The following is a 15,161-nucleotide window of genomic DNA, read 5'->3' on the forward strand; positions in this document are numbered from 1 at the left end:
AAAAGATTTCCTCCAGTTTTTCAAATACTTAATATGTACCTTTATGAAAAGTATTAAGGTGAAACAATTTTTTAAAAATTCTAAATTTATCCCTAGGATCACTTAAAGTGTATGGTATTCCTTTATGCAATTTAAAGCTCCTTCCTTCACCCCCAATGTAAGCTGCTTATTAAAATAAAAACTAGAACAAATAGATCCTCTGGGCTAGGAGGGATAGTAAACAGTGATAATGTCTATATTGTACAGGAATTTGTAAATCTGAGGATCACTAGTTAAGGCTTAATGAGTAATCAGTAAGACCAGAAAAGTTTATGGGATTCTTAACAGTTTATAAACTCCTCCAGAGGATAAATGTATGATACACAATCAAGTTTCACTTTCACCATCGACGAATAAGAGCATGACAGTCTTTTAAAAGCTGAACTGCAACAAGGAGGCAAAGCCTGTCTAGGGTTAAACACTAATTTATGCAAAGCCCCGGTTTTGACAAGAATCCTGTCAATGTCAGGCAGCAGGTACACTGACAGCAGGACCGGCTGAAGAGCTTTGTGTCAGCGCTGGGACCAAGTTGCCAATTTATGAAGGCGGTGACAAACCATGGGAATTCAAAGTGCGAAGAAAAATGATTTTCCATAAAGAAAATGATGGACGTTTTCTAACTCTGCAGGCCATACTATTAACTTAAAGGAACAGGGTTCTTTCATTTTGTGAGATTAGGGCTACATTTTAAGAGACCTAATATAGAAGTTCATTATACTAGTAACATTCAAACAGAAAATTCTAACGGGAAATGTAAAAGGAAAATGAATTAACTTAAAAGAAGATGGTACAAAGAAACAGTTTGGGTTTCCTTCCAAGAGAGGTAACTTGGGATGGTACCCAAACCTCCTGATTTGGAAGTTTCTGCCAGTAGCGACTGCTGCAATCCAAGGTCAACCAGCATGACTTTGAGGAAGTGAACATAAGGGAGGCTGCTACTTCCAAAGTCCTAAAGGGGAACTAAAGAAATGGAATCAACAGTAATTAAGAACCTGTGTGTCAGCCGTTTCAATCATTCAGTGACTGAACAAAATGTTTATTGAGTAGCTACTATGTTCCTTACAACCACCTATGAGACTGAATATTTTTATTGCAATTTTTAACAGAAAACAAAACTGAAGCTAAAAAAAATTATATGTCTTGTCCGGGTTATGTTGGACTCTACAGTCCATGCTCTTTCCACACATCCCAATGGATGCAGAGGCTAAAGGAGAGAATTAGGCCGATCATGTTAGACTCTTAGCAGGATTATATAAAATCAAGTGCTTTCCATCTCAGTTACATATTAAATATATCATGAAACTGATAACACGAAGTAGACATGTCATTTAGATGCTATAGTTCCTTCTGTAAAACACAAATTATCCACAATGCTATCTACCCTGAGGACTATATACTACCTGGTTGAGAGAATGAACTACACTGAAATGGCTACACTATCATTAAGTAGCTTCTAAACTTTAAATGAATTAATGTTAAATAAAGAGCTTAGAGTAATGTTGGGTACAAAGTTAAGTATTCAATAAAGTGAGGTATTATTACTACTTCACAAATGTAAAGTTGTTTTTTTTAATGACACATACAACATATACCAGTTTTTCTTTTACTGGTTTGACTCTAGCAAATTGACTATTGTATTATCCCAGTGAATTATAGGGGTTGAGAACCGAGCACACAATACTAAATGACTCTTTATGTGGCACTTTACAAAGTGATTTTACAATTATTGGTGTTAATAACCAATACAATACAAAAGCGAGGCTGAGAATCTGGTCAATTAGCAACATGTTCATTTTTCTTCCATTGAAGAAAGGAACCCAGAAGCAAGCTTCTTTACTGAGACAAATCTTACTGGCTTACCAAATATAGTCATGTCCTTTATAAAATTCATCTTAGTTAACATCCCCTCCCCTTGGTATCTACAGACGTCGAGAGTTAACTCCCCTGAGAACATGACTACTTAGAAGGAAAGTATAATAAAATGGTAACATTCACCAATACAAATCTCTTCACACCAGATTTTTCACATTAACTATTGCATATTCCAAGATGTATACCTAGAGACTTAAATGAATATAAATAACTCTGTTCTGTATAGTTGATTGGCAAGGCCCTAAATTTATCTAAGACTGCATAATACATTTTAAATAAGGGATATTTATTAATTTCATAACTTGATAAACCTCATAGTATTTGTTTCTCTGTTTAATGAGTGTTATCACATTTGGTGGCATACACTTTGAGGCAGACTTTTTTTCTAAGCTCTTAATGAGAGACTCTACGTTGTTTAGGCTCCTTTTAGGACCCTTACCAATATTTTAGCATGGTAACAATCAGAAAGGGATCAAGTGTCTGTGATGGGCCACCCCCTTCAATGCCAGAACAAGACTATTCCCTGGTAGCTTACAAATTAACTCTGTGATTGTAAAAGAGCACACGTTCTTAACAAAATTATTTGGTTTCTTATTTGGATTTTGTTTTTTAATTCCACTGCTAGTGAGTGGTGGACAACTTTTTACAATTGTCATGCAACAATTACAACGAGCATTTAAAATTGTTTTCCTTATTTAAAGCTGTGTCCGTGTTAGGAAAATCTCCCTCTATGAATGGGCTAGTTAATAGATGGATAAGTGAATAGACAGGTTAAGTCTTATGAGATCGAAGAGCAGTTTAACATTTTATTTATTTATTGTGTCACTACCAGGCATGATTAGTTCAAGAAGGCCTGAAATTTTGTTAACTTAACATTCCCAGGATTATATTAATGTTACTAGCAAGAGCCTAAAGCCATCTTCACAGGGAACTTTGCAATATTGAATTTGCTGGGTTTTAGAGCAGTAACATAGTCATTAGGACTGTGTGGACTTTCCAACATCAGGTCCCTACTGAGAACTTCCACTGAAAACTGGTTGAGTGGTTAACTGCTAGCTTCTGAATGCACATAGAAGTTCTTTTCACCTGGATAGCCACTTTAACTTTTCTTGCAGCTACTAAGACTACACACTGAGAATGAACTGTCACAGAGAACTTTGCGCATGATTTTTACTAAGGGTTGAAAACTTCGCTGTGAAAATAAATGCATTCTTGGTCAGCTGCCTCACCCACTCTCCTGGGCAGTTTCTAAATCTCTGCATATCTCTTGACAATTCCTCTCCTATACTTGACCTTATTACTTTCAACAGACGACCTGCTTTCACTTCACAAAGAAGGGAGTTCATTAGTAAAGAATTACTCAGCTTCCTTCCCTGAAGCCCAACAACTTACCCTCACCCACACCTGGATTTACTTATTTCCTCTCCCCTCTCTAGTGTCCCTCAACATATTCAAAGTCACAAGGGATTATATCCCACTTACTGTGGCCTGACTTTTTTTTTAATCCTTACTCCTATTTTTACATCCTTTCCTTCTCTTTGCTCCATTGTGCCTTTGGCGTAAACATGATTGGGTTTGTACCCTGAGCTCCTTTAGTTTTTATTTACATCTTCTATCTTCTTTATCTTCACAGACGAGATTTTAAAAGTAGCCTACATTCATTTTTTTATTTCCCACTTACTGTCAAGAAACTACAGGTTGTCTCCCACATCCACCATTTCACTGAAAGTGCTTTCTACAGTTATCTGCCACCTGTTGATTGCCAGACCCAATAGGCACTGCTCAGTTCTTATCTTTGTTAACCTTTCCAACATTTTATATTGCAGGTTCACCACCACTCCCCCACGCCCAACCCCTGTCCTCCTAGCCAAAACCACAATGTCCCCTCCCACCCTTCAACCGTGACATCCCCCCTAAATCTCACCCCAGCCCTTGTCTTATCTCTTTTTGCACGCTTCCTCCAGGCAATCTCATCCATGCTCGTCAGCCTGGATTCTGCTGACTCTAAGTCTTCACCTCTTGCTTTAATTATTGCAGTAATGGTCTCCATGCTCTCTGCTGTCACTGAAACCTATTTTCTATACAACAGGCTAAACAATCTCTTAAAGCAAAGATCACACCATGACACTCCCTAAAATCCTTCATTGTCCCTATTCTGAGGGATAAAATTCAAACGCCTTACCACAACCTCCCTGACTCTTCACCCTTTGACCCCACCTGCCTTTTCATTCTCATCTGTTGGCATTGGCTACACCTAAATTATACGGCTGTCAAAACACCTTACCTATCATGCCCCCTAGACTTTTCCTGCCTTCTTTGTTCTCTCACTTTCCTCCCTTTTTCCCCAAGCTAAGTCCTAACTGTTCTTCAAGACTTTCAAGACTCATTAAACCTCATTCATATTTAACAAATTTGTATTCAAAGCATCTTCTGTTTCAGATACTGATATGAAGGGTGAAGTATTAGCTGAGACAAAGTCCCTGTTCTCACACTGATTTCCCTGAGGGGTTGGAGGCAGGGGCAGGGCAAAGTAGAGAGAGTTTGTGTGATGGTGCATTAATGTTTGATAATGGAATAGTCAGGGAAGCCCTTGCTTCTGCAGAGTATGTTCCAGACTGAGTCAGGTACTCTTCGTCCAGGCTGTGTTCATGATGAACAGATGCTGGATGACTTGGCTGGGCTCCTCTGCTAGTCTGTGACTCCTTGAGGCAGAGACTCTCATTAGGCATTCCCATTGTCTAGCCCATAATCATTCTAAGGACATGTGTTGTGCCAACACTGTGTTGGATGGAGAGATAAAGCCACATAATAAGTGCTCAAAAATTTTTTTGAAACAGATTAATACATATTTGAAATTAAAAGAGGAAAACTTCAAATATAAAAATTTAACTTTATACTTAATAGTTTAATACTACATCAAAAACTAAAACAGGGATAAAGAATCTAACAAGATATCATAATTACATACCAACATATTCTTGAAATTATGAATGGCAGGTTAAGTACAGATTAAATAAACATTTCAAGTGAGAAATGTAATATGCTTTGCATCTGAAAGCACTTTTGAGAGACTGAATTACGAAGGTGTGTAAGTGTTTTGGGGACAGTATCAATATGAGAAAATTTTGCAAGGAACTGGGAAGTAGAAAGCATGGATAGAGTCAAAGTATGTGGTAAGACTTCGTAGAGGTAAGTCTGTTGGTTTAGTTGCACAGGTATTTCATTTACTAATTAAAGCCAGAAACAAGTTTAAGGATCATGGTATTTTATCATGAAAAACCATAATCATGTTGCTGTTAACCTCACTGAAGGCAAAAAAGGCAAAATTAGAAATTGATAACTGATGTTTTCATTTTACTTTTTTAAACTCCCATATTTTCAAATCTTTTTTGCAAATTTTAGGGATTAAAAAAAAATCTAAAATTCCCTAATCATGATAAATTTTCTTCTTGCTAATTTTATTTTGCTTGTTTTTACTTTTTCAAATAAAATCATACAGTTACATAAAGTTTATAAAATTGAAAAATATATGTACATATACAGAGATTATACATAACCCTAGTACTCTAAAACCACCACTACCATGAGTATAATCTTGTTTAAATCTATAAACTGCTTTTATTCATTTATAAATATTTCCCATATTACAGCCTTCATAATTTTTTTTTAATCACAGCTGTATAATAGTTCACCCATAGATGGATGATAATTTATTTTACCATTCTCTTATTGTTGGGCATTTAGGCAGCTCCTAGTGTTTTACTATAATAATGCTGCAGTAATCATCTCTCAGCAATCCTCTTACTTCCTTTGCTCTTTCCCTAGGAGAGATGAACAACTGTGAGATTACTGGTTTAAAAGGTATGAACACTTTTAAGGCTTGGATAAAAAATTGGAAGCATCATGCCAATTTACACTGCCATTAGCAATGTATAAGAGTACTTACTCATACCACTGCATCTTTGCCAGCATAAGCATTACCATTTAATTTTTTCCCCATTAACACACAAATTTAACACTGTACTTAATTGTTTCAATTTGCATTTGATTACTACCAAAGTTCAATACTTCTCTCTAATTTTTAGTTATAAAAGATGACACTGCTACTTCAGCAAGAAACCATATTGAGCATAAGTCAATGGTTCAAGGCTGTAAAAATAAAATAAAATAAATAAAAAAATAAAATCTTTAAGAAAGTTAATTCAGTTATGACATGAGTAACCGTTATTGTGCTCCATGGTAATTAGGCATTAATGGCAAGCAGTTCATGTAAGTGGCTATTATGACTATTATTTAGACATAGCCAGGTGAAGCATTCTTAGATTATGGGTGAGGGCTGGACCAAGTAGAGCTATAAACTCTCCTTATGCCCTCATAAAGGTCCCTTTATCTGAAACCAGATGTGATCCAGAAGCCAAGTTTCCTTTCTAGCTCCATGCAGTCTCTGTAAACTTAGCACCCAGTTAAGTAAAGGTAATAAGCGTTGTAATTTAGTTTGGCTGAGTGTGGGCTAGAACTTACTTTACCGAGAATCAAAGACGAGGTCAAGTCAGATAATATTCAAGAAATGGCCACCGAATCCCTAGTCTCTTCTCTCCATGACTATTCCTCCAGTTAAGGGTCTAGGTCTTCAGTAAGACTGCTGAAGAACTTTGAACTCTAAACTACTGCTATCTCCTTTCGCAGAGAAGAAAGGACTTGAGGCACATCATTCTCCCGTCGACCTCACTAACTAATGGAGGAGTGATCTGGGTAACAGGATTTAAAACACTCCCCTCTGCTAAAAATCTTTCTCCCCAACACTGTCTAAATTTCCATGAATGAGAGATTCTTTGATGTTTCTAGTTATATAATTCTGAGATTAAAGAAGACGGTGAGAGTGCGAAGGGTAGGAAGGGGTAACAGTAAAAAAAACTCCACACTCTACAGTGATGATTAATTTACCAGCCTGGTTGTATACTCTTGAAATACTTAACTCTAAAGCATGCAGAGAATAGAAATAAGAATTCCAATATGGAGAGGGCACAGGGAGAAACAAAAAGAGTTAAGTCATTTTGGGTTGCTTTAAAAATGCATAGCTGAGGACACTGTAATACCGAAGAATAGGGAAGGAAGAGGTCAATAAAAATTTATGGTTTTATAGACCCTGGGAGTTTACAAAGCACATTTCTACCAGTCATATTACTTAATCCTCACAACATCCTGTACTGAAACTGAGACCAGAGATATTAAGTAACTTACCCAAAGTCACATAGGTAGTAAGTGGCAGAGCCAGGACTCGACCCAGTTCTTCTGATTCCTCCTGTGCATTTCCAGCTCCCCTGGAGCTGAAGCAGGGGCAAAAAGGGAGGTGGAAGTAATTTGCCCAAGACCAGCCTTGCCCTCTCCCCTTCTTTCAAAGCTCAAGCAGAGCAGACATTTAACTCTCTCAGTGACCCCTTTCATCAAATTCTTTCACCACAAAGCACACAGAATCTGAAAATGTCTCTCAGCCTTGGGCCTGAGAACAGCAGTAAGCAGTAAACAATGTCAGAAGTATTTCTGGCTGTATTTTGCCATTTATGTGAAATTTATTGGAACTTGAAAGCATAGTATTCTTATTTCAGAAAGTAAAACTTGTTTTTAAAATAATTGACATTATTTAAAGCAGTTTGTTTAAAAATGTTTGTTTTACAGTTTCAGGCAAAGCTTTTAAATTACACCATTAAAAAAATTACCCTGGCCTGGCCGGGCATGGCTCAGCGGTTGAGCATCGACCTAGGATCCATGAGCTCTCAGTTTGATTCCCGGTCAGGGCACATGACCGGGTTGTGGGCTCAATCCCCAGTCGGGGGCGTGCAGGAGGCAGCTGATCAATGACTCTCTCATCATTGAAGTTTCTATCTCTCTCTCTCTCCTTTCCTCTCTCTGAAATCAATAAAAAATAAAAATAAATTACCGTGAAAAATGCCTAAGAACCAAGATACCAAATCTACCTTTAACCTACTCTGTGGTCTTTTCCACCCCCCTATTTTAATCATCTTCCCTCAGTGATTATTTTCACTAAAGCAATTATAATCATTAAAATGGACAGTCTTTTAATAGCCAATTTTAAGTATTTTCAACAAATTAAAGGAAAATGTGTGCATCTTCTTGAGATGTCTTTTTTGAGATGTAAGTCTGATATTCATTACTAAGTTATATCTAAAATACTTTAAATGTAGCCATTTATAATTAATTTTCTATAACAAAATTTAGAGATTCCAGTCTCTAGTTTCTTGAATAGTTCCTTAATTTTTCTTAGGGAATGATACATTTTAATTTTTCATCTTAACTAAGTTTAATGAGATTTCTTTTCTTGTCTTTGCTTATTTTCCAAAAATATGAGGATATAATTTAAGTGGACAGAGCATATGACCAACTTTTTATCATTTCTAGATCTTTTGTAATCAGGTCCAATATACCTCAGCCTCTAATAGTCTTTCTGCTTACGAGAACTTCTATCGGTAGGGCCAGCTGCTAAGTAAGCATTAACACTGATTGGGCATGTGAAAGATCAACTAGGAGATCAGCTTATTTCTGCCAAAGCCTGCAGAGGCTTCCTGAACTTGAAGAGATGCTCTGTTTAACCAGACTTCACTTGAGCACCAGTCCTGTCTGAGGTAGGACATATCCAACTATAGCTAAAAGCCACCTGAAACCTTTACAATGAATAAAAAGACAAACTGACATAAAAAAATAAAGCAAAAAGAAAGAGGAGAAGGAACGTGGATGAGGGGGGAGTTGAGAGGAAGAGAAGAGCAGCAAAAAGAAAAAAGAGGAAAAAGGTTGACCCAGAACAGATAAAATTTTAATAAGTGCTAATGCTCACAAGCTTTGGATAGGTATCCCTTTTCCCACTGAGATTTCAATTCCATATTTTAAAAATCTAATTAAGTCTAACATTCTTTAGGTACTGGTGTTCAAATTCAGGAATTCCTAATAATAAGATTTATATTATCTGATCACCTTATGAAGAAAAAACATATATTAGTGTACTTTCCCCCACATTTTTAAAGCATAATTTACTTAAGTCTTTTCAAGATAAAATGCTCCTTATACTCTCTTAAATCATTCATTATACGGTACCGAAAGTGGTTACCCACATTAAGAAAAATACAAGTCCATAAATTTTAGAATCTGAACCGTACAGAAACAGAATTAAATTGACTTCTAACATTGTACTTTGTATAATAAGCTCTTTGTTAAGCATGACCAAAAGGTTTCACCCTAATTTCCTAATCACAGGATCTGGAGAAAATGAGCATACTTTAGGCAAGACAAAAATGCCAATAAAAGGTTGTTAAAGTTAATACTAGTTTTGAAAAGTCAATGTTGGCCTTCACTACTTACTTCCCTCACACTATCACATTCATTTGACATGCATAACAAAACTGAATCAAGAAGCACACCAACAAGAGTTCCCACAGTGGAACCACCCAGTCTGATGGAGGCCTTATTAATAGGGAGTAGGTGGTTTCTAGAAGAAGAAAATGTATCTTCTACTTCTCTTATGTCCTTTTAATTCCTTGGATATATAGGCCAATCTATTTTCCAAGGTAGCTTTGTTACAAAAAACATTAAAAAATATTTGTTGAAAAACCATCATATTAAACTGTCATACTAGACTTTGATGTCTGAAGGGCCCTTCAGTACTAAAGGTAACAACCAGGACTACATCGATCATTCAACAAATAATTATGGACCTCCTTCTACTGTTTCTGCTACCAAACCAGTTCATGTGCTCAGTTAAAATTCTGATTCTCTCAAACACTAAAAGAGATGATACTTACAGTATTCATCTACTGCTTATTTAGAGAGCTTCTTTGCACTTTCACTAGAATTTATCCAACCATAAATTCTGCCCTTGTTTATAATTATAAGTGCTTGGAGAGAAAACGCTTCTTAAAATAAGACTTTTTTCCCCTCCAGAAATCTCAAGTAAACTCTAGATTAGATCCAAGATTATCAATTTGTTTGATTTAACAGCTGTTAAGTTACATAACGACTGTTACTTTACCAGGAAAATAAGCACAGCAGATCAAGAATAGTTTTTTTAAATTTGTTAAAGGCCTCCTAGAGAACAAACTCCTATACTTAACACACAGATGACCACGTAAGATTAAAAAAGAGAGTGGACAACTAAAGACTCACTATGGTATGCAATTATATATGTATCATTAGTCCCCCTTTAGCCCATCACTATCCAGGTTCACAATCCCTGACTTTAGAAAAGGGAAGGTGCACTGTGCGAGCTCCACCTGAAAGGGAATAAAGTCTACAGTGCAATGAGCAACATTATTTTTCTGCTTTTTCAGGTGCAAATGGAAGAGGCTCAGAAATTCACTAGAAACTAACACAGAATTGTGCATTTTTTTTTTTTTTTTTAATTTAAGAAGGCTGCCTCTTCAGATTTATAAAAATCTTTAAAATATACTGATATGAGTGCCTAGACAAGGCATGTACCCAATATAAGATTAACTTCTTTGGGAACAAAGAAATAAAACGAAAATATTCCTCCTATTCATTTGTTTTACTATTTTATTTCCTGTGGAATGAGTATATTAGCAAGTCTACTGCATATATATGCAAAGGAATGGTAAAACTCAGTGCAGTTTGAAATTATAGCTTTAAAAGTCCTGGTGAGTAAAGAAAATGGAAAAACAAAACTTACACTTAGAAGAGAACAAACCTTGGATTTACTGAATCAAGATATCAAAGGAAAAAATAAGTTCACCTGACAATCCAGCCCCCTTTAGCTGTAGATCTCACCCATGGTGCCTCCTTAAAACTACTTTGAAAGAAAAATCAAAATCATGTAATATTCAGCATATATCTAAAACAACATGAATTTACTTCTTAATCAAAACTGATATTTAGGAGCCCGTACTTTAGGCTGCCATTACTAAAGGGAGGCTTAGAAGATAAAATAGTTAACATAATAGTTACTGGTATTATTCATGTATATTTAAAAATGCTGTAAATTTTTCAAATAGTTAATACTTAATATTTATATAACAATATTAATATTTATATAATTTAAGGGTTGTTTTTATTAACTGTCTTTAAAGTTAGAATCAAATCTGAGTGATCATTAAAATAACTTTAAAAGAAAGCAAGCACATCTTAGGTAATATCCTGCCACGTTATTTCACTTAGGGAACATGAGGCAGTAATCTAATCTGTACTTCCACTGCTCAATGAAGGAAAATTCAGGTTATCCAAAAACCTCTTAAAGATATTTTTATATACAGTTCTTCTGAAGAGATTACAATATATTAAGTTATCAGATACCAAAATTCAAACAATACTTTGTACAGGTCCTAAAACAGCATATTATTCCCTTAGTATTAAATGAAATGATAAAATAAAATGTCTCTGTTGAATAATGTAGCCAGCTCAAAACTAGATCTCTAGATTCTGATTCTAATCTGCTAATTTTAGTTATCACAAACTGAATTTGGGCTTCGGAAGGTAGATGTGAACAATATTTAAGTGGCACATCTGTGTATATGGCATGCAGTTATGAAGGAATCATTTCTCCCTCTATGGCAGCAGCTTTCATATCTTCAGTAAAGTCCTTTTGTGCAATTCCCACCTCCTGTGGGAATTGTGAAATTCTGGGTAATAGATGAAGAAAGAAATAAACCACATCAAATACAAACAAACTTTATTAAAACAGTTTAAAGATATTGCATGAAAGTCCCCAAATTCCACTGCCCATGATTTGAAAATTATATTTTAAATGGGGCTAAACTAGCTGCACAGTTTCATTCTGATTTACTTTGTCTTTATACTGCAAAAGAAAACCAGCGGGACCCATATGGCCATCTTTGAAAGGAAAGTTTCCCAAAATACGTATTATAGAAGAAAATGTATTTCAGTGACCTTAATCAAACTGCGTTTTTAATGCAGAAATTTAAGTATGGTAAGTTATAGCCACTAATTAATTTAAGAATTTATCAGCAAGAATGAAAAACCTTTTGAAATAGGTACTTGTACTTTTTACTGCCAGAACCTAATTGTTACCTAATTCTAATTTTCCTACGAAGTTAATGGTTTCTATAACAATTACCTTCTTTATAATATCTATTGTGATTTTTTCATATCAAACTTGATACAGCCTAACTTTATCACTATGTCTTCAAAATTACTAACATGACCTTGTTCTAATACATTTAGGATCCATTTAACTCATTAATTTCTGTATTACAACTCTCAATCTCTTACTTCAGTAAATAAGTTAAGATTTATTTTGATTCTATATTTCTTTTTAATATTTTTACTAGTGGTAGAATAATTTATGGATTTTTGTGAACAATATCTGAATTTGAAAAGTTAACTTTCAAATATCACTATAAAATAAATTTTGTACAAAGTTACCTCAAAAGTAAAACTTAAGATTGATAGTTCTTTTCTTAAAGTATGCTAAAACTGAAATATATATGTCATAATTATTTTTAAAAATCCAAAACCTCCTAAAGACAAATTTTTCTTAAGTAGATAAAATAGATAAGAACTTTTAAAGTAGATAAAATTCATTAAATAACACTTTCTTCTTTCACATTAATTTTATCTTTAAACTAAGGTGGAGTGAATAAAGACCTAAACATTATTTAAAACTTCAGTAAAACAGATTTTCATCATCTGTATTTTGTCTTAAAGCCTCAAAAATAATGAATAAAGACTCTCATGAGATATTAATTTTGTTTCACATACTAGAACTGGAATTTTCTTCCAACTGGGCAGTGGGCAGGAATTTTATGTTTTGCCTACAAATATGTATCCCTGACCTAGAACAGTGCTTGCTTGGCACCTCATGGGTGTGCAATAAATATTTGTTGAATAAATGAATACTTTCCAGAAAAACAGTTAAGAGAGAATAATCATCTAAAAGACAACGACAACCATCTGTCACTTTCCAGAATTACTGTCCATAATGTGTACCATTACCTAAACAATAATAATTTTTCTAGTTAAAACAACAGCCAAACAACAACCATTTCCTGATACCAGGAAGCACATACTATGAACTTTAGAAAGAAAGTTTAGAAACTAGAATGTTCTAAAACATTTCTTAGGATATGAGTCTCAATGGAACCCAAGTCATAAATATACTTGGAGAATTAGGACTTGACAGTGCTTTTTCAGGTTTAGAAAAGCAATTCAGAAGCAACATCACCTTAAAAACACAAAAGGTTTGTTTGAGCAGCGGCACCAGGGTATTTTCAGTAATTCTAAATTGCCTGTGGCATCTTTTTACTGGTTTTCTGGCATTTGTTTTAGAGTTAAAAAGAATCAATTTGGAGAGGCCTGCAGGGAACATAAATAGCAGGTTTTCTTTGCCCCTACTGTTTTCTCATTCAGTGGTCAGAAATATAAAATAATACATAGTATGGTTTTCTCCCTATATAATTTTTCCAGTAAAATGAGACTCCTAATTCATCAGTTACTTTAATAAAATAAGGAAAATCCTACAATGTTTAAAGACCATAGAAAAAAATTAGAGCACTTATCCAGTTAAAAATGAGCTGTGAATCTCACATTATGTGTGATAGAGAGTTCAATATAATAAAGACACTAAATTTAAGACAGAATATTTTGTGGTAGCTAAAAGAACCATGTGAAATCAAGGTAGAATAAAAAAATCAAAAATGACTTACCAAAAAGTAAATCATTTTAGAGGAAATAAAGTATTTAATCATAATTAGAACCTAAGTTTTTGCCATCTAAAATATCACCACTGAGTATGTTCTGGAAATAAAAGGGTGTATCCAGATATTTGGTGTAAAGGCAGAATTAAGGCAAATAATTCCTAAACTTCATGAGAAAAATATTAACACTTAGAATTAAACTATTAACTAGATTTTTTTTTATTTTCCATACAAGAGACTATTAACTTAGTCAGTGAGTCTCTGAATATTTCATGCTTTTTATTTAATGACTTATCCTTACACCTTTAAGAGACAATACAGGCAACTGATTTCTATAAAGGCTTTTGGCTTACATACAAGCTTTTTGGGTTGTTTTTCCTACTTACTATTAAAAAAATCTTCAATACATGGGCATTGCTACATTTAGGAAAACAAGAGGTTTTCTGAAATCTTGTGCCAATAAGAAACATAATCCTTAATAAAAGACACAGTATCATTTCACAATTAAAAATCATAATGTACATATATAGTGTGAGAGTTAAAAAATTAAAAATTACACAATCCATAGTGTAAGTGAACAATTGTGCTAAGGTTTCTAAGAACTTCGCTGCACCTTTAGAGCCCTTAAATTTTTCTAGTATGATTTACCAATTAAAGTTACCTTATTGGCATAGTGAATGCTTTGCTTTCAATTAACTTAAAACTTGTTACGATTCCCCAGTTACAAAAAGAAAAAGTGCTCATACACTGGACATTTATACTCTCAGAGGCTAAGAGAAGTCTACACTAACTCAACATTAAATATGACAGCTGCATAGACTTTTTCTTAGGGACTTTTATGTATTTCTAAGAATAGAGGTGGGTGAAGGTATGTTAAGCTGGTAGCTTCTATATATCAAGAATAAGATGCTTCTATAACTAAATCAATTATTCATGAAGATAAAGAAGAAAGGACAATCTTATCCTCAATAATGACGTTCATGATCCAAAAATGTTTGTTATATTAATTTATGCAAAATCATAAAACATCAACAATCACTTATTATTTGTAAGTAGGAGAAAATAAATACCAGCATCTCCAAAAGATTTAGTGAGTCTATCCTACTTCTTCCTGAAAAAACATTTCAAGCACCTTATAATAAAGATTTTTAGGTTGACTGCAGAGAAAGTAAACAGATTAAAAAAATAGCACAACGCATACATGAGTATTCACAAAGAGGCAGGAAGAATCTGAATGTATTGCTGTGGTTCAAACAGAATCACTACATGGGCTGTGACATCTGGTAAAGTTATTGTCCAGCTAAGTTTACATAGGTCTAAAATCAGTCATAAGGCAATGAGGACTATTTGGCGGGGGGGGGGGGGGGGGGGGGGGGGCTGTGGAGAGAAAATGATCACTTTAGTACCAAACACCCTTGAATGGAAGAGCTACAGTGAGGAATGACAAATGTGCTCATCACTTATGGCTACCCTGGAATAGAAAAGTAAGTAGAGAAGAAATGAAGTAAGAAAAATAAATTTCTCTTTAGGGAGAAAAGAATAAAATTAATCTCTTATTAAATCTCTAAAAAAATAAAA

General features: G+C 34.5%; 1 protein-coding gene across 6 annotated transcripts in view; it reads right to left on the bottom strand.

Annotated features, from left to right (window-relative positions):
- Positions 1–15,161, bottom strand: part of TDRD3 (tudor domain containing 3) — a 146,969-nt gene that overhangs the window by 15,255 nt on the left and 116,553 nt on the right. For 3 of the 6 annotated variants that reach the window (XM_081130803.1, XM_081130806.1, XM_081130805.1), the window contains exon 13: positions 7,153–7,238. The exons of the other annotated variants lie outside the window; for them this stretch is intronic. In XM_081130803.1, coding sequence (XP_080986929.1) covers positions 7,153–7,238 — 86 coding nt within the window. The remainder of the gene's footprint in view (positions 1–7,152; positions 7,239–15,161) is intronic. 6 annotated transcript variants of the gene reach the window in all.

The sequence above is a fragment of the Miniopterus schreibersii genome (genome assembly GCF_964146895.1).
Source record: "Miniopterus schreibersii genome assembly, chromosome: 2".
In the NCBI taxonomy this organism is placed as follows: Eukaryota; Metazoa; Chordata; class Mammalia; order Chiroptera; family Miniopteridae; genus Miniopterus; species Miniopterus schreibersii.